Genomic DNA, 18,124 nt, shown 5'->3' with positions numbered 1-18,124 from the left:
GTTTGTTTTTAATTCCTTTCCTCTGAAAATCCCTCCTGTAATCAAGTTTGAAGTCTGGAAATACACTGCTTGCAAGATGTCTTTGCAGTAAACTCTCTCCCTTCTTCCCTTTGGTGTCCCACCCTTTAATTTGCCAGATGCTCCCCAGGCAGCGGACCATCATAACGTCTCTCCACTCGCTTTCCCTTTTCCTTTATGACAGAGACTGTCCGAGCCATGACGCACGTCATCAACCAAGGAATGGCCATGTACTGGGGTACATCCCGCTGGAGCTCCATGGAGATAATGGTACTGTGGGGTCCTCACCCTTGACCATGAGCTTTGAGAAGGCAATGGGCTGGCCCACCAGTCAAGGCTGACCAGAGGGGCCAAGCTTTCTGTGAAACTGTGGGTTGGGAATAGGGGCTGGACCATTGAGATAGGGAACTACCAAGCAAGGGGATTCTCTCCACCAATTCAGACTCATATCTCTGAAACTATGATAATAGATTTATCATATGTAAATATTCATGGGGAAGCTAGGTGGTGCAGTAGATAAAGCACTGGCCCTGGATTCAGGAGGACCTGAGTTCAAATCCAACCTCAGACACTTGACACTTACTAGCTGTGTGACCTTGGGCAAGTCACTTAACCCTCATTGCCCTGCAAAAAAAAAAAAAAAAAAAACAATATATGTCAATATTCATTTATAGATGAGAATATCCCTTGGGAGGTGGGACAGGAGATCTCAGGGACAACCAATAAGGAAACACTCTCTAACAATGTAGAAAGGGCTTAGATCTGTAATTAATCATCATAGCTAGCATTGAAGAGTTAAGTGACTCATCGAGGGTCACGCAGTCAATCTGTATCAGAGTCAGTGCCCAAACCCAGGTTGGCTCTCTATCTATGGCCTCTCAATAATATCTGATAGATACATAAAAATAATAACAGCCCTTTTTAGGTTACAATATTACTAGTCCTCTGGTAAATCTGGGACCTCCTCAGTGTGAGTCATCCCTCCACTAGTGCAGATCAGAAGCCATTGGCTACAACTCTTCTCCACGCTCTTTTATACGTCCATCATGTGGGGAGGTCTAACCAAGTGGGTGGGGAATGGGGACGGGGGCCTTTGTCACATTCCTTTGATGTTCTGTAGATACCAGAATTAGAATTAGAGCCAGAAGGCTACTTAGAGGTCATCAAGTCCAAAGTCCTCCTTTTTACAGGTGAGGAAACTGAGGCACAGAGACGTTGAATGACTTAATCATGGTGACGCAGCCAGGAAGTGGCAGAGGTGGCATTTAAACCCAGATCTTCCTTCTTTCCACTGAACCTCAGTTTTTAAAAGTTTATCATGGTGATAATAAGAAAACTTCACATGGGCGTAGCACTTTGTAGAGCGCTGAGCACTTCCCCAGGCTTATCTCATCCCATCTTCATAGTCTGCTCTTGGACCTCATGAAGAGAGGTTGAGCTTCCAGGAATCAGGAGGCCTGTCATCATGCCGTCCTCTTCCCTGGAGCATCCTGCTCAGCAATGAGTGCCATTTTAAGAACAATATGGGGGTAGCTAGATGGCACTAGCACTGGCCCTGGAGTCAGGAGTACCTGAGTTCAAATCCGGCCTCAGACACTTAACACTTACTAGCTGTGTGACCCTGGGCAAGTCACTTAACCCCAATTGCCTCACTAAAAAAAAAAAAAAGAACAATATGCATGACCTGGATATTATCCAGAGAAGAGCAGCCAGAACAATGGAGGGCCTTGGGTTTATGCTACAGAAAGGGGCTCAGTTTGGAGACCAGAAGGTGGAAGGGGGGGGCAGGAGAGTTTCCTGGAGGTATCTGAAGGGCTGGCCTGAGGAAGGATTGACCTGACCTGCTCGGCCCCCCTGGGCAGACCCTGGAGCATAGGGTGGAAGTAGCCAGGAGGTGAATTAAGGCTCAACCAAGGAAGCCATCCCAGAGTGGAAGCATCTTCCTCAGGAAGCCAGAGGTGCCCCCTCTCCGGAGATCTTCAAGCAGAGGCTGGAGGGATGATGGAGCGGGTACTGTTTGGGCTTATGGCTTTGACTAGGTGTCTGCTAAAGCCCCTTCCAGCTCTCCAGTTCTGTGATTGTGTATTATGCCCCCTGGGAGTTGGGGCAGGTATTATTACCCCTCTTTTACAGAAGAGGAAACTGAGAAAAGCTTCCGAGAAAATACACAACTGACCCCAAAGCCGTATAACTAGTAAGCGTTAGGGCCTGCTCAGGCACCTTGTCCCTTCCTTCTACCCTGTATTTTGGGGCAAGCGTTTACGCTGATGGAGAGTTACAGAGGCAAGAGCTCTCAGGAGCCAGTTCCAGTGCGTGCCTCATAATTCCCCTAAAGTCTGGTGGGACAAGACAGCGGGGCGCATTCGATTCTCTTGACTCGACACGACAGCAGGGGAGAAGGCTGTAAGAAGAAAATCATCTGCTTCTCATTGTAACCAGCCCCATCCCACAACTCTCCTCTGCCCTCTTCACAAAGACTCTCCTCGACATTTGGGGATGCCAGCCGCCTCTCGCAGCCCCCTACTCTCTAGAGTCTCCACGCATCATCTGGTCTCAATTCCCTTAAAAAAATCAAATGGGATTCCCATTTGAGGTGAAGCCCGACCCATCCAAAAGCCCCCAGCCAATATAAGAGAGTTCAGTGGGTTTATTCTCTACAGGACTCTGGTTGGAGGTGACCCAGGAGCTTATAGAATACAGAGCGTCCCTGAATATATATCGCCGTGTCTGGTTCCCAGAGATAACCTGAAGAGGTCCGTGGCATTGGCCCCCAGAGCACAGCCACCTTGTTCATTTCTAAGCATCTGCAGTGGTCATGAACCCCTAAGTGCAAATTATGCTAATGAGGACCTCGGCACAGATGGAAGTCCGCAGCCCCCCCCCCACTACCACCCCCAGGCCAGCCAGACAGGCTGCTGGCAGAGCTAAGGGGAGAGCCCATGTCTTCAGCCTATTCCTGGCCAGGGCTTCCTCTACTCCACCACACTGGCTTCTCTTTCCTCTTCTTGGGGTCTGGTTTTTCCCTTCTCTTTTTGTAGAGAGGTAGCATCGTGGAATAGGAGCAGCTGGGTGACACAGTAGGTAGAGCTCCAGGCCTGGAGACCGGAAGAATCCTCTTCCTGAGTTCAAATCCAGCATCAGACACTTACTAGCTGTGTGACCCCAGGCAGGTCCCTTCACCCAGCTTGCCTCAGTTTCCTCATCTGTAAAAGGAACTGGAGAAGGAGATGGCAAACCACTCCAGTATCTCTGCCAGGCAAACCCCAAATGGGGTCACAGAGAGTTGGACATGACTGAAAAACAACTAAACAACAAGGTATAGAATAGTGGAGAGAGAGCCAGAAAGCCCTGCGGTCCAGTCCTGCTTCTGACGCTCCTGTGGGACCCTGGGCAGGTGCCTCTAACCTTTAATCGACCCCAAATAGGCTTCCATTTATGGTTCTTCTGGTTGCCCTCTGAAGCCGAGCAAAGCTAGTCTATCTTCCATGTGATCGTCTTTTCAGATACCTGAAGACAGTGACAGTGTCCTCTGGAGTCTTCTCTTCTCCAGGTCCTTACCAGATATGCCAATGGCGTGGTCTCACCATCTGGGTTGGCTTCCTCTGGCTGGCCCCAGTTTGTCATTGTCCTTCCTCAGATGTGGTACCCAGGACAAGACAGAGCCCTCTGCATGGGGTTCTGCCTGGGGAAGTGTCCCTTCCTTTATTATTTATGTGGTTTCTTCTCTCACTGCCTTACCCCACGGAAGCTCCCTTCATCCCCTGGACATCCCAGCCAAGCAGCCATCCATGTTGGGTCTAGATCCCTTGGATCTCAGTCATTTGAAGTAGTGTTCCAGTGGAAAGAGGGCTTGATCTGGACGTAGCAGATCTGGGTTCAAATCCTCCCTCAACCACTTATTTGCTTTATGACCTGTGGCAAGTCAGTGTCCTTGTGTGTAAAATGGGATTCGACTAAATGACCTCTGATGTACATGTCACTTTCTGCTTTGAGTGGACTTTGGACATGTGATTTACTGACATGACTCATTATAGCTGTATCTTATTGGCCTGCTGATTTGTAAAAGGGCGTGTGTGTGTGTGTGTGTGTGTGTGTGTGTGTGTGTGTGTGTGTCTTTGTCCTTGGCAGGAAGCATATTCAGTGGCTCGGCAATTTAACCTAATCCCACCGATTTGTGAACAAGCTGAATATCACATGTTCCAGAGGGAGAAGGTAGAGGTGCAGCTCCCGGAGTTGTTCCACAAGATAGGTAGGTCCTGGCCTTCCCAGGTCTTCTGACTCCAATCCCATCCCTCTGCACATGTGCACACGCACACACACACACTCACTCCAAGGCCCTGGGTAACCCTAGAGGGAGCAGCATTAGCCAGAGAACCCAGGCTTGGCAATGTAAGGAACCTCAGAGGTCATCCTTATACAGAGAAAGGAACTGAGGCCCACTGGGGACATGACATTCCTGGGCTGATACAGTAAGTACCCAGGGCAGGATTTTCAAATCAAGATCCTTGCCAGGAACTCCTTGAGTCCTGCATTCTGTCCACCACATCACACATGGGAAGATGTCCATGGAAGAGAGATATCTGAAAGGAGGTGCCCTGTCCCAGCGACCCTCACCCACACCGCTGCATGAACATGAGCCCAAAAGACTTGATCCTGAATAGATGATGGACAAATGGATAGATAGAAGGGTGCATAGATGATAGATTAATTGATAAATGGATGGATAGAGTGGATACAGATGGATGGAGAGAAAGATGAATGGAGAGACAAAATGATGAATAGATAGATGGATAAAAGGATGGATAGATTGATAGATGGATGAGGCATAGTTGGTAGATTGATAAATAGACTAGACATAGAGGAATGGATGCATAGGTAGAAATAGGGAAGGGTAGATGCATAAATAGAAGGATAGATAGACAGATAAAAGGATGGATAGATAGAAGGATAGAAGGAGGCATAGGCGATTGATAAATAGATAAATAGAGTGTCTATAGATGAATGGCTGCATAGATAGGAGTATGGATGGGTAGATGCATAAATAGAAGGATGTAGACACATGATTGATTGAATGATGAATGATAGATGATAGGTAGATAGGTAGGTAGAGATAGATACATGAATGATGAATGATAGATAGGTAGATAGATGATAAAGATAGACAGATACATAGATAGATACATAAATGATAGATGAATGCTAGGTAGGTAGATAGATGAATGATAATAGATAGATAGACAGACAGACAGACAGATATAACCTGTGCTTTTTTTCCCCACTACCACAGGTGTGGGCGCAATGACCTGGTCTCCTCTAGCATGTGGAATTGTTTCTGGAAAATATGACAGCGGGATCCCACCCTACTCAAGGGCCTCACTAAAGGTAAAGCAAATCCATCCTGAGTTGGGGAGCAAGCAGAAGGTGCTGGGTGCCAGGAGCATTGACCAGGCCCCTCAATGAACTGATGATATGTCCCCTGCCTGTCTTTGTGTCACTAAGCCCTCCAGGTACAGGGGTTGGCCCCATTCTGGGCTAGAACCCACCCCCCCTACCCAGTGATGCTGTTCTCAAGGTAGTCTCAACAAATACCCCCCCCCACCGCAAGGCTACACAACCACTCCTACAAGTGCCTAGGCACATAGTATTCAGTCAATCAACAAGCAGCTATTGAGTGTCTACTGTATGTTTGGTGCTAGGTGCTGGGATTATAAAAGGGTCTCTTAAGTGCCTGCTGTGTGCCAGGCATTATAGCAGGCTCTGAGGGAGATACAAAGTTTTGACAATAAGTCCCTGCCCTCAAAGAGCTACCAGGACGCTAAGACATAAACTTAGACAACAGAAGTTATTTATCACATCATGGTATATGATATGATTTATTATTATATGATCTATAACAGAAGTTATAGATCACATTCTGTGATAAGAGCACCCTAGAGGTGCAGACTAGGTGAGACCTAAGAGGAAAAGGCATTATTGCCCAGAAGGATCAGGGCAGACTCCCTGGAGGAGGTGACATCTGAGCTGGGATTGAAAGGCTGGCTAGGAATTCCACAGTCAAAGAAAGAAGGGCATTCCGGGCAGACAGAGCAGCAGGAGCAAAGGTGCCAGGGTCAGGGAGGGCAGGGTGTGTTTGGGGGAGGGGGCAGAGAATTGTTTTGTTTGGCTGAGCAGTCCCTTGACCACCTTCCAACCTTGTGGCTGCAGTACCTCCTCCTGTATTTCGGGTAAGAGGATTATAGATTTAGGGCTGAAAGATACCACAGAGACCACTGATGATCTAACCCTCTGATTGTGAGAGTGACAGACAACGTTTAATTTGTGCGTTGTTGAATGTAAGCCACTCTAGGGCAGGCTTCGTTGACTCTCTAGTGCCTAACGTGGCGCCTTGCTCATAGCAGTTGTGGGTGACTTGAATGACAGAGTGGGGTGGGTTGGAGTGAAGCATTATCAGGGCCTCGTCCTTGGTTCCCCCTCACCAGATGCATGGCCGTTGCCTTGAGTTTCCAATTCCACAAAGCTCCAAGAAGCTGGTACAAGAAGCTACCCGCATCTGCCCTAGGAAGGTGACCACCCTCGAGTGCTGCCAGTGGGTAATGGACTCTGGCCTCTGATCCCTGGTCTGTCCCTTGGTGGCCCTCCTGACTGAAGGAGGCCGAGCCAGTGTGAGCAGGATAGGGTATCCTGTGCTAGGACCGAGACAGGGGCTTGACCTGGAAGGGGGCTTGAGGCAGCCTCAGGACTTGGAGAGAGAAATGGAGGAAGAAGCTGGGAACGACATGTTGGAGGCAGACGCCCAGCAGCCACCTCTCTTGTCGGCCTTGTGAGGCCCCTCCTGACCTGCTGCGTTCCCCCCTTCTCTCTTTCCTGCCTCCATCCAGGGATACCAGTGGCTAAAGGACAAGATCCTGAGTGAGGAGGGCAGACGTCAGCAGGCCAAGCTAAAGGAACTCCAAGCCATCGCCGAGCGCCTGGGCTGTACGCTCCCCCAGCTGGCCATCGGTAAGTGGAGATGTGTGTCCAGGCAGAGTAAGGACAGCCTGCCCCTCAAGGAACTCCCCCATCCCAGCTTCCCTTCCCCGGACGTCCATCCTCGCAGAGCCCAAAGACATGCTTGTGGTGTGATTACAGCCGCCCCTCCTTGTTATCACTGCCACTGTTAACATCACCGCCACCACTGCCCCCATACCCTCCATCTCCCAGTCTGTGCACTTTTGTTGGCTGTGCCCCGTGCCTGGAAGGATGTCCCTCCTCATCTCTGCCTCCCAGCTCCCTTGGCTTCCTTCGAGTCTCAGCTAAAACCTCACCTCCTGCAAGATGCCATTGCCAAATCCTCCCTAGTCTCAATGCCTTCCATCTGAGATTCCCTCCAGCTTCTCTCTGTATCTGATGTGTACCCAGTAATGTACATGTTGTCTCCCCCAATAGAGTGTAAGCTCCTTTAGGGCAGGGGTCATTTTTTGCTTTCCTTTGAATCCCCAGAGCTTAGATCTGTGCCTAGCACCTAGTAGGAATTTAATAAATGTTGATTTGATTTAACTCACCTACTATGTGCTAGGTACCAAGGCAACAAAGACAAAAATGAAATGGCCTGCCCTGGGTGGGGAGAGGGGGGGGTTACATTCTAATCTAGGAGACAGCATACACATAAAAGTATCTGCAGAAGCTATACAAAATGAATAGAGGGTAGTTTGGAGGCAGAGAGAACTCCAGTGGCACAGGGGGAACAGAAAAGGCTTCAGGTCAAAGGGGACACTCAAGCAGAGTCTTGATGAAAACCTGACATTCTAGCTGGATGCTGCAATGGGTGGAACAGTGGCCATGGAGCCATAAAGACCCAAGTTCAAATCCTGCCTCAAACATTTACTAGCCGTGTCACTGAGCAAGTAAGATACTTACCCTCCCTGATCCTCAGTTTCCATAAGAGGCAGAGAAGAGAAGTCTATTTCCAGCAAGGGGAACATCTCAGGCATCTGTCCACCCACTACATCTCCTGCCCAAACTATTGGAACAGCCTCCCAATAGTTCTGCATCGCTTAATCATTCAATCAACAGACACTTATCAGTCACTTATTGTGTGTCTCCTACTGCACTCTAGGGCAAAAACAGCCCCTGCCTGTTCTAATAAGGGATCCTGCTTGGAAATCAGAGGCACATTCAGAATAGATGGGAGGGGGGCAGCTAGGTGGCAGAGAGGATAAAGCACCGGCCCTGGATTCAGAAGGATCTGGGTTCAAATCCAGCCTCAGACACTTGACACTTACCAGCTGTGTGACCTTGGGCAAGTCACTTAACCCTCATTGCCCTGCAAAAAAACAAAAAAAGAATAGATGGGAAGTAAGCTCAGAGAGGGAGGCGTGAGCAGCCTGGGGCCTTCTGGGCATAGCCTGCGTCCAGCCTCCCCACTGTCCAGTCCATGCTCCCTGGTACGTGCTGACCAAATCGATGTCCCTGAAGCAGAGGGCATGACCCCACTGCTGCCTTGCCTGAAAAACTCCAGTGCCTCCCTAACACCTCTAGGGCAAACAGCAGCTCTTGTCCCAGCACAGGCTCACCCCTCATGGGCTCTGCACCATCCAACCGGGACCCACACCTGGCACTCCAATGTCCCACCTCCACACCTTTGCATAGGCTGCCCCCCTTCCCTGGAAAGTACTCTCTCCTCACCTAGACTTCTCGGAATCTGTCACCCTTCAAGGCTTAGGTCCAGCTGGTACCTCCTTCTGGAGGCCTTTCCCGGTCCCCTCATGGGTAGTTGCCCCCCTGTCCTACTCCCCAAAGTGATTATGCTTTTGTTGTGGATCCGTTGGGTATTAACTAAGGAAGGAGGAAAGGGAAGGGAACAAGCACTGGTTAAGAACCTACTATGTGCTGGTCATTGTGTAAAGTGCTTTACAAAAATTATCTCATTTGAGCCTCACAACAACCCTAGGAAATAGGTGCTATAATTATCCCCATTTTACAGATGAAGAAACTGAGACAGAGACTAAGTGACTTGTTCAGGGTCACACAGCTTGTAAAAGGCTGAGGTGGATTTGAACTCAGGTCTTCATGACTCTGGGCGCAGAATTCTTTGTACTGTGCCACCCAGTACCACTAGGAAGGAGGGAAGGAAGGAAGGAAGGAAGGAAGGAAGGAAGGAAGGAAGGAAGGAAGGAAGGAAGGAAGGAAGGAAGGAAGGAAGGAAGGAAGGAAGGAAGGAAGGAAGGAAGGAAGGAAGGAAAGACAGGGAGGGGGGAGGGAAAGAAGGAGAGAAAAAATAACAAGAAAAAAGAGAGAAAAGGAAAAGAAAGAAGAAAAGAATTTTTTTTTAAAGTTAGTATGCATTTACCATGTGCTAAGTACTCTGCTATGGGTTGGGGGGTATAAAAGAAAATGTAGTCTCTGCCCTCGAGGGGTTGACATTTCTGATAACAGGAGACAAAAATAATGATGCGGTCAGGGAAAGGTACCTAGCCCCCGGTTTGGCTCCTAGGAAGCAGTGCCCACTTCCTGCGGCCCCCTTCTCACTCCTCACCACATCTGAAAGTTCTGTTCTCAGTAAATAGGGACCATGGGAGTAGGTTAACACTCTCCCTTCCCGGAGGCATGGCAGAGCCAATTCGATCCCTGGGAAGGGGGAGGGGGCTAGAACACACAAGCAGCAAGGTGGCTGCCAAGAAGATGGCCAAGGAGAGGGAAATGTGGCTGGGACATGCCCGAGAGTGGGCCATTGACCAGTCAGGCCAGCAGTTCCCCCAAAGGGCAGTTGTGAAGCTGGACGCTCTCATTCCCAAGTGTGTCTGGGCAGCCAGAGAGATGATGTTCCCAAACACTGTCAGGGAACAATAGGGCTGCATGCATGTTGTTTCTTCCCAAAAGGGGCAGGGACAACTTTGCTTTTGTCTTTCCATCTCCATAAGCCCGCACGGTAGGTGCCTGCTGGATGCTTGTTGAATTGAACTGTCTCATCCTCCTTTCTGGTGTCCCCCAGCCTGGTGTCTGAGGAACGAGGGTGTCAGCTCCGTATTGCTAGGTGCCTCCAACGCTGACCAGCTGATGGAGAACATTGGTGCGATACAGGTGAGTCACCTGCTCCTTGTTAGGTGGGGGGGGGGGGGTGAGGCTGGGGACACACCCCAGGGCCATGGGGCAGCTCAGTCCTTGTCTGCTTCCTCTCTGGTCAGGCAAAGCCCCATGACAACCCGGCCACAGGGCAGGCTTTCTCAGAGACTCAGGCTCTCTGGGGCAGTTCTCAGTTAAGGCTACAAGGCCACCACAAAGGCTTAAAAGCCTGACTTAGAAGCCTGATCCCTTTCCAGCCACAGGGAAACTTTTCCCTGGGTCTCAGTGGAAAAACACTGGCTAGTCTTCCAGCCCCATCATGCCGAGGTAACGCAGCTGCCAGTGCCTGGCATGCTGCAGACTTCGAGCACCATAACAACCCAACAGCCAATGACGGGGAAGATTAGCTTGGAGAGGCCTCTTACTGGACGCTTCTCTGGGAGTTCTCTCTGTAGACTCTGGGTAAAAATTCTAGGCCATTTCATTCCCAACCCTTCGCTGTCTCTCAGCTAGCAGGATGAGGTGCCTCTCATAGGTCCTGGGTGTTGGCATTGGGGGTGGCAGCAGGAAGGGGACCATCTTTCTGGGAGCTGCAAACACTGGCCAAAACCTGGAGCTCTTAATCCCACCCTCCTGCCTCCTAAGAGTCATATCCCTTCTCTCTGCCCCCCAAACTTTCTTAAATGCCAAGACCAACAGAGTTTCCATCTGCTACTTATTGGTCACACAGATTTTCTTACCCTGATTCCATGGAACAATAGGAAGAATATTGTAAGATGCCAGCAATCGCCCGTTTGCCCATGACCAGACTGTTTGTCTTTGCAGGTCCTTCCCAAATTGTCGTCTTCCATCATCCACGAGATTGATAGTATTTTGGGCAATAAACCCTACAGCAAAAAGGACTACCGATCCTAATCCTCCCTTCCTCCCTCCCTTTCCAACCTGGATCTGCTTGGACAGTTACTGTTTCCCTCCTAGTCTCCTGTTCGCTTGCTTAAGCTGTTATTGAAGCAAGGTGAAGCCTGTGCTTTTGCATCCAAGAATACATGTCGAGATGTCCTAGGGAAGATCTTTCAGACGTTGCTGTGAGACAACATACGCTGCTTTACTATAATAAAATTTATTTCGTGCTCAAGAAACAGTCCGGGTGAGGAAGACTCCCCCAACGTGTTCCGCACCCTCCACAGGCCATCTCTGCTCAGCTCATCCTCTTCGAAAAAGACAACCAAGGTTTACCTTCCCTCCTCTTCTGCCTCATCAAAAGGAGGCTCCCTGAACCAAATCCTAACCTAGAACTGGTTTGTGTTGTCTGATCAGAGACATGGTGAGTTCTACCTGGAAAGGCCCCCATCCACGTATGTCTTCGAACACTTTGTTGTTTTTCTGTTTAAAAACACACACACACACACACACACACACACACACAATGTATTTACGAACTGTAGCTTCTCATGATAGTCTGAATGTCTGTGTTGACCAGATGGGCAGTAAGAGGACTTCCAGAATAGCCCCTCCCTTTACTCCCCAGCTAGTACAGATTGCTATCAGGCCTCTCTCAGTGATAGCTGTTGATTCTTGTGTATGTTTCTCAACAGAACACTGACCCAGGTTTGGAGGGCTTGCTCAAACAACACTTTCTTCCCACCCCTACCCCACCATTGTCCTACACTCTTACTTATGTGGAAAGGCCTACCAAGCAGGCTTCAGGCTTAATGTGAGATGCTAAGAGGAAACAGAGATGTCCTCTCACCTACTCTCCCTGACTTCCTTTGACGTGGACCCAGTTAAAGTCAGCAGAGTGGATCCAGAGTCACCTGAGAAAATAAGATTTGTGTTTAAGGAACCCTTTTAGAAATGACCCTTGTTTAGGAAGGAGAACCTGATTTGTTTAACCATACATCGTGTGGGTTTTAAAAAGAAGTCCAGGGGCAGCTAGGTGGCGCATTGGATAGAGCACCAGTCCTGGATTCAGGAGTACCTGAGTTCAAATCCGGCCTCAGACACTTAACACTTACTAGCTGTGTGACCCTGGGCAAGTCACTTAACCCCAATTGCCTCACCAAAAAAAAATTATTAAAAAGAAGTCCAGCAGCCACATCTTTAAAATCATAGGAGAGGGGCAGCTAGGTGGCACAGTGGATAAAGCACCGGCCGTGAATTCAGGAGGACCTGAGTTCAAATCCAGCCTCAGACCCTTGATACTTACTAGCTGTGTGACTCTGGCAAGTCACTTAACCCTCATTGCCCCACAAAAAAAAATCATAGGAGAGAGTGGCCACCTCTGAAGCATTCTTCACCAAAATTGATATGATTCCCTCCATCTCTCTTTCACCTTATCCTACTTTGTAAGACTGAATGGCAACTTGGAGTTATTGAATAATATCCCAAGATAGAAAGACCAAAGCTTAGACTCTTAGATTTAGATAAAGAACAGACCTTAGAGATCCTCAAGCCCCAAGCCCCTTTTATAGATAAAAAACACTGAGGTCCAATGAGGTAAAGTGACACAAGGGGACAGATTAACCCCAGTCCTCTGACTCCCAGTTCAGGATTCTTTCCACTAACCCCCGCCCTCTTTATCCATACAGAGATGATTCACTTGATTCCCTATCAGCAGATGCATTCCTGGAAAAGGCTTGCCAGCCCCTTCTTTCCCATATCCTTCCAAGGTAGCTATTGCCACGTTAGCTCTCACCTGCTCAGCGTGGTGCCAGAGAGGCTGGGGGCACCTGGTACTTTATGTCCCCTCCATGGCCTGGCCTGGAGCAGGGTGGCTGGAAATCCAGGCAGGCAGCAATGCAGCTCGCTCTCAGAACCTTGGGGTTCAGGGATGTGACTCCATGCTACCTTGGAGACTTTAGCCAGAGTGCGGTTCCCCCAAGACAGTCCCACACAAAAACCAACACATACACACACACACACACACAACATAACACACATACACACAATGCAGTGAAAATCCAAATCTCTCAGGAAATAAGGAAGGCCTAGGCCACCCAGGAAACTCCCACAGGGGCTGATTTTGTCCATCCCCCTGTCCTCAAACAGAGGCTGGTAGCCACAGTAGGTCATAAGATTGTGACAAAAGAAAGAATGTAGGACAATGGGAAATCACATTCCCCCTTCAGCCATATTCTTCTTCCCTTGCCCTGCCCCCAGTGTCAATGGCCATTTGGATAGTCTCCGTGTCTGGGATGCATCTGTTCTTACTCTGTGTTTCTGAGAAGCTGGTATTCCCAGAAATTCCCCTCTCTGACCTACTAAAAGGTCAGAAGGAGCTGGACAGAGGTTGCCCGTGGTAACTGGCATCAAACAAGCCACACGAGTTCATTAAAACCCAGACATTCCACTAGCAAATGGTTTGGATTTGCCCAGGAACAAGATAGAGGCTGGCCCTCAATCCTTCCCTTAACAGACTATTCCAGCATCTCCCGAGGAGTTTATCCCGACCCACCAGTAGGCACTAGTTAACAAGCAATGAACCCTCCCTTCCTAGAAAATGGGAAGGGGGAGAACAGAAAAAAAAAGAATGTCTGAATAACCACCATCAAAATCTTTGGGAACTCCTCAGCCACTGTTGGCTACTGTAAACTGAGCAGAGCTTTATTAAATGCTGGCTGTGTGGCAGGCACTGTAGTAACACTGGACAGAAAAAAACAGCCCAGGCTGGAGACCATCCCTGAAGCTAATTGACACGCTTAGTTACTGAGATGTGTTCACCTTCCTTGTTCACGTCCACCCACCCACCTCAGTCTGTCTTGTTGTAAGAGAAGTTCCTGCCTAGCCCTCCCCATCAGTCACCTGGTGATTACAGTGAGTCCTCGGGAAAGCAGCAAAGAGGTGGTGCTGAGCAGTGAGCGATGCCTGTGGTAAAAACAGCCTGGGTACTCTCTGTCCCAGCTCAGAGAGGAAAAACTCCCAGTATGTGAGCTGATAGCAGCTTCTGAAACATTGCTTCTAGTTCTGCCCTGAGGGGCCAAGCAGACTGAGGGCTCTGATCCAGGCACCACGGTGAGCCCAGATGAACTCTGTGCTCATCAGTTAATCAGTCAATCAACAAGCATTTATTGAGTGCTTCTCCTGTGCCAGGCACATGTTGTTAAATTCTAGAGATACTGGAATAAAGAAGGAGACATGCCTTGGGGCACAGACATTTTGGGTCTGTTCTCTGGAATTGCTGCAGAGACTAAGAGCCTTACACCATCCTGAGTGCCCAGGCGAAGGGGATCAGAGTTGCAAAGGATGGAGTCAGTGTGAATTAAACCGCTGAAAAGGCCTGGATCCATAATGCCTTTATGGGGTGCCACAGGCCTCCCACACTACTACTCCCCATACTTCAGGGTAGGTAGGAACTAATGACTTTGGTCAAGGGCCCCTTGATCCTTTGGGCCCTATGTCATCCTCTGTAAAACTGAGTGTGTGTGCATCCCTTCCAACACTCACTCAATGATTCAGTGACTTGATGGCTTTTGTGCAGCCAGCACCAGCTGATGTGGCCCCAGGATGAAAGGCTAGCCTCCTCCTTGAGCAGAGGTAGGATGGAGGAAGAGTCAGGGCTTTCATTGTTCCCAAGAGGAAGCCATCTCTGCTTCCTTGTACTGACCAGCCCGAATCCATAGACTCTCGGAGTTAGAAGGGACCTTGACAGCCGTCTGGTCCGACCCAGACCTAAACACTCATCCTCTCTATAACACACCCAACAAGTGGTCATACAAGTTTTTCCTTTCATGGAACCTAAATCTATCTCCTGGTTCTGCTTTCTGGGCCAAGCAGAACAAAGCCAATTTCTCCTCCAGGAGATGACCCCTTTCAGTAGTATTTGTTGCCAGGAAGGAGAGCTTCCTGCCCACCCAGCCAAATAGGTATGTCTTGATCCAGCTTGGCCAAAGCTTGACGCCATCATAGCAGCTATGGCAGGAACTTGAGCCAAGAATGACCCTCGATTTGACCCCTGGTTGGCCATAGACTCAGTGGAAAGATGAGAGAATATGGAAGTCCCAAGGAAACTTTGGTGATGGCTCAGATGCATAAGTACTGATGATCAGAATCATGGGATTTGAGAGTTGGTAGGGATGTGAATGGCCTGCTCATATCTAAAAAGAGACATAGATTTAGAGCTGGGAAGGACCTTAGAGACAACTGGGGCATGGGTCCTTAAACTTTTTTATGTCATAGACCCTTTGGGAGCTCTAGTAAAGCTTATAGATGCCTTCCCAAAAAACTATTTTCCAGTGCATAAGTTAAAAAATATAGGATTACAAAGGAAACAATTCTGAAATACAGTGATCAATTTTTTCTAAGTCCATGAGGACCCCGGTTGAAGAACCCCTGATCAAAGCTACCCCCCTTGATTTCACTAGGTTCAACGAAACTCCTTTTATAGATGACCTGAGACCTGGAGGGTTGAAGTGATTTAGGCAATGTCACACAGCTAGTAAGGGTCAAAGCCAGGATTAGAACCCAGATCCTCTAGGTAGCTTCCTGGCCATTTTACCTGAATGGTGTGTATTCTGCATCAGCAAGAACGTAATGGGTGTCAGGGTGGGAAAGAAGGTGCCTCCTGCTGGTGCCAAGGTAACGCCTCCCTATCCCCCTGCTCCTGAGCCTATCTGTCAACTGGAGCCATTGGGTTTGTGATTTGGAAAGCCGTGATCACCAAGTCAGGTACTCAGCCACGGGCATAGGCTTGGGAAGAGCACCTTCCCAGGCCAGCTTAGGCACAGGGAGGAAACAAGAGTCAAGAAAGCACAAGGGCAGCAGGGAGTGAGGCTCCTGAATAGGAGGGGAGGATGCCAAGACAGGATAGGGGATACGGCCAGAAAAAAAAATATATATATATATATATATATTTCAAAGCTCTGTGGTCCATTTATGTCTGGATTGGGGATCTGACTTCTGTAAGATACAGTATTGAATGTGGAGTGTTGGGTAGGTCTGCATTCCTAAAATATCCCCATTTATAAAGCCAACAGAACTGGTCAGTCATAGAGAACATGTTTCCTGGGTTGTTTTTTACTTTGTGGGCACAGATTAGGGGAGAGGGGATGGTTCCTTCGCGGTTCTGGTTTTAAAGGTAGAATATATACAATACACATAGGAGCCCACATTGGCTTTGTCCCTTTCCCCCTCCATTTCCCCTTAAAAATGGCCAAAGAGGGGGCAGCTAGGCGGCGCAGTGGATAAAGCCCCAGCCCTGGATTCAGAAGGACCTGAGTTCAAATCCAGCCTCAGACACTTGACACTTGCTAGCTGTGTGACCCTGGGGAAGTCACTTAACCCTCATTGCCCTGCCCAAAATAAAATGGCCAAAGAGTCAATAGCTAAAAGCATTCAAGCTTTGGGGGAAGGCAAGCCTTGGGAAGGGGGAACTAGAATGCAGTCCAGGCCTTTAGTTGCTAATTCTGTGGCCATTCCCTCAATCCAGATAGCATAAAGGACATGTCCCCTCTGTATACCCCATCAAGTGGTGAGAGTCAAAGCAGGGAAGAACTGTGCCCCCGCAGAAAGTTTGGAGGGAGGTGGGGTTGGGAGGAAGAATCCTCTGCCAGCCTCCCCTATTCTGTAGTCTTGCTGCTACCAACATCTGGGTCTCCTTCCTCTGAGCCTGGGGGTGCATTATTAATGGAGCTCAGAGTTCAAGCAGAAAACACTATTCAGAGTGTCTGGCCCTGAACAAATGATCTTTCCAGAAATCCATGCAATCAGGGATTTTTAACCTGTCTTGTGTGTCTGGCAGTTTGCTGGAGCCTTTGAACCCCTCCTCAGAATCAGATTTTTTCAATGCAAATATATATATGTATATGTATGTATGTATAAGATTATAAGGGAAATCAGTTGCACTGAAATAAAGATGCAATTTTCCCATCAAAATTCATGGAGCCCTTGAAGTCTTAGGGGTCCATAGGTCTCCAATAAAGAACCTCAGAACTAGAATTCAAAGTAAAAGCCAGAGAGACAGATGAGTCTAGAATTGGACTAAGCCACAAGTGGAATGGGTGGCAGGGCTAGGGGGACAGGGCTGGGTTGAGGCTTGACCCCCTGCCTTCCAGTGTTCTCTAATCACAAAGTTAACAGTATCCACAGACTCTCACTCAGCATCACTTAACAGTGGTGACGCCTCTCAAAACCTTGGTCTCCCAAGAGGGGCTCATTCCCATCTTCTGTTCAATTCATGTCATGTAAATAATGTGCTTTTATTTTTCTTTGGTTTTTATATCTCATATATGTTATATATGTATGTATGTGCACACACATATATACATATATATAATGGTTTCTAAGCTAATTGCATAACCTATCTAGGCACAAATTTCCATATAACATCGCACTTATAAGTGAAGATTCAGACTGAGATACAGCCATTGTATTTATGGAATGACAAAATAAAATATAAGCCTTATTTGCTGTTCTTTCTGGCGCCTTGCTCCTCGTCTCCCCCAAGAGCATGGACTCTAAGCCTCACAGGAGGGGAGGGCAGAGAGTTCCTTATCACCAGTAGAAACCCCTGGGATAAGGGTCAGAATGAGGCCGCCCATATCCTATCCTGGAAAGTAAGGAGGGTCTGAATGCCCGACCTTTCTCCAGTCCCCACTCTGCAACAGTGGCTGCACTTGGCTGGGTCCAAGACCCCGGTACACCTTTTGCAGACATTTGTCACCCTGCCCCCTCCCACTCCCTGCAGTCGATTCAGCCCACAGACCTCAACAAGGTCTGCACTCACCGAATAGTCACAGAATGGCTTTTACCTTCCTGGGAAGAAGACAAATCTCCTACTACATACACTAGACCAAAAAAGAGCTGTATGGAGGATGTCTGTCTTGGGAGGAAAAGGGATTGTCCTTATGTTTTCAGGACCTAGGTATATCCACTCTGTGGACACACCTGCCCCTCCATAACATTGGACCCACTGTAACAATATGAGTTGCTACATCCATCTCCTTATTCCCTTTGCCACATTGGGCTGGGACAAAGCCAGTGCTTTAAATAAAGTGAGGTGATTGGAGCTTGACTGTGGGGCATCAAATCTAGAGAAGTGCTAAGAGAACTTTCAGTCTTTTAGCAACAG

General features: G+C 48.5%; 1 protein-coding gene across 9 annotated transcripts in view; it reads left to right on the top strand.

Moving 5' to 3' along the window:
- The window catches only part of KCNAB2 (potassium voltage-gated channel subfamily A regulatory beta subunit 2), a 206,960-nt gene extending 190,852 nt beyond the window's left edge, over positions 1-16,108 (top strand). For all 9 annotated transcript variants that reach the window (XM_043998130.1, XM_043998132.1, XM_043998129.1 and 6 more), the window contains 6 exons: positions 203-288; positions 4,147-4,267; positions 5,306-5,400; positions 6,897-7,017; positions 9,989-10,077; positions 10,885-16,108. In XM_043998130.1, coding sequence (XP_043854065.1) covers positions 203-288; positions 4,147-4,267; positions 5,306-5,400; positions 6,897-7,017; positions 9,989-10,077; positions 10,885-10,974 — 602 coding nt within the window. In that variant the 3' untranslated portion in view covers positions 10,975-16,108. The remainder of the gene's footprint in view (positions 1-202; positions 289-4,146; positions 4,268-5,305; positions 5,401-6,896; positions 7,018-9,988; positions 10,078-10,884) is intronic.
- Positions 16,109-18,124: the final 2,016 nt, after the last annotated feature.

This window comes from Dromiciops gliroides, chromosome 3 (genome assembly GCF_019393635.1).
Source record: "Dromiciops gliroides isolate mDroGli1 chromosome 3, mDroGli1.pri, whole genome shotgun sequence".
Taxonomy (NCBI): Eukaryota; Metazoa; Chordata; class Mammalia; order Microbiotheria; family Microbiotheriidae; genus Dromiciops; species Dromiciops gliroides.
The sequence above is the reverse complement of the archived record's forward strand: the minus strand, read 5'-3'. Positions and strand labels throughout refer to the sequence as shown.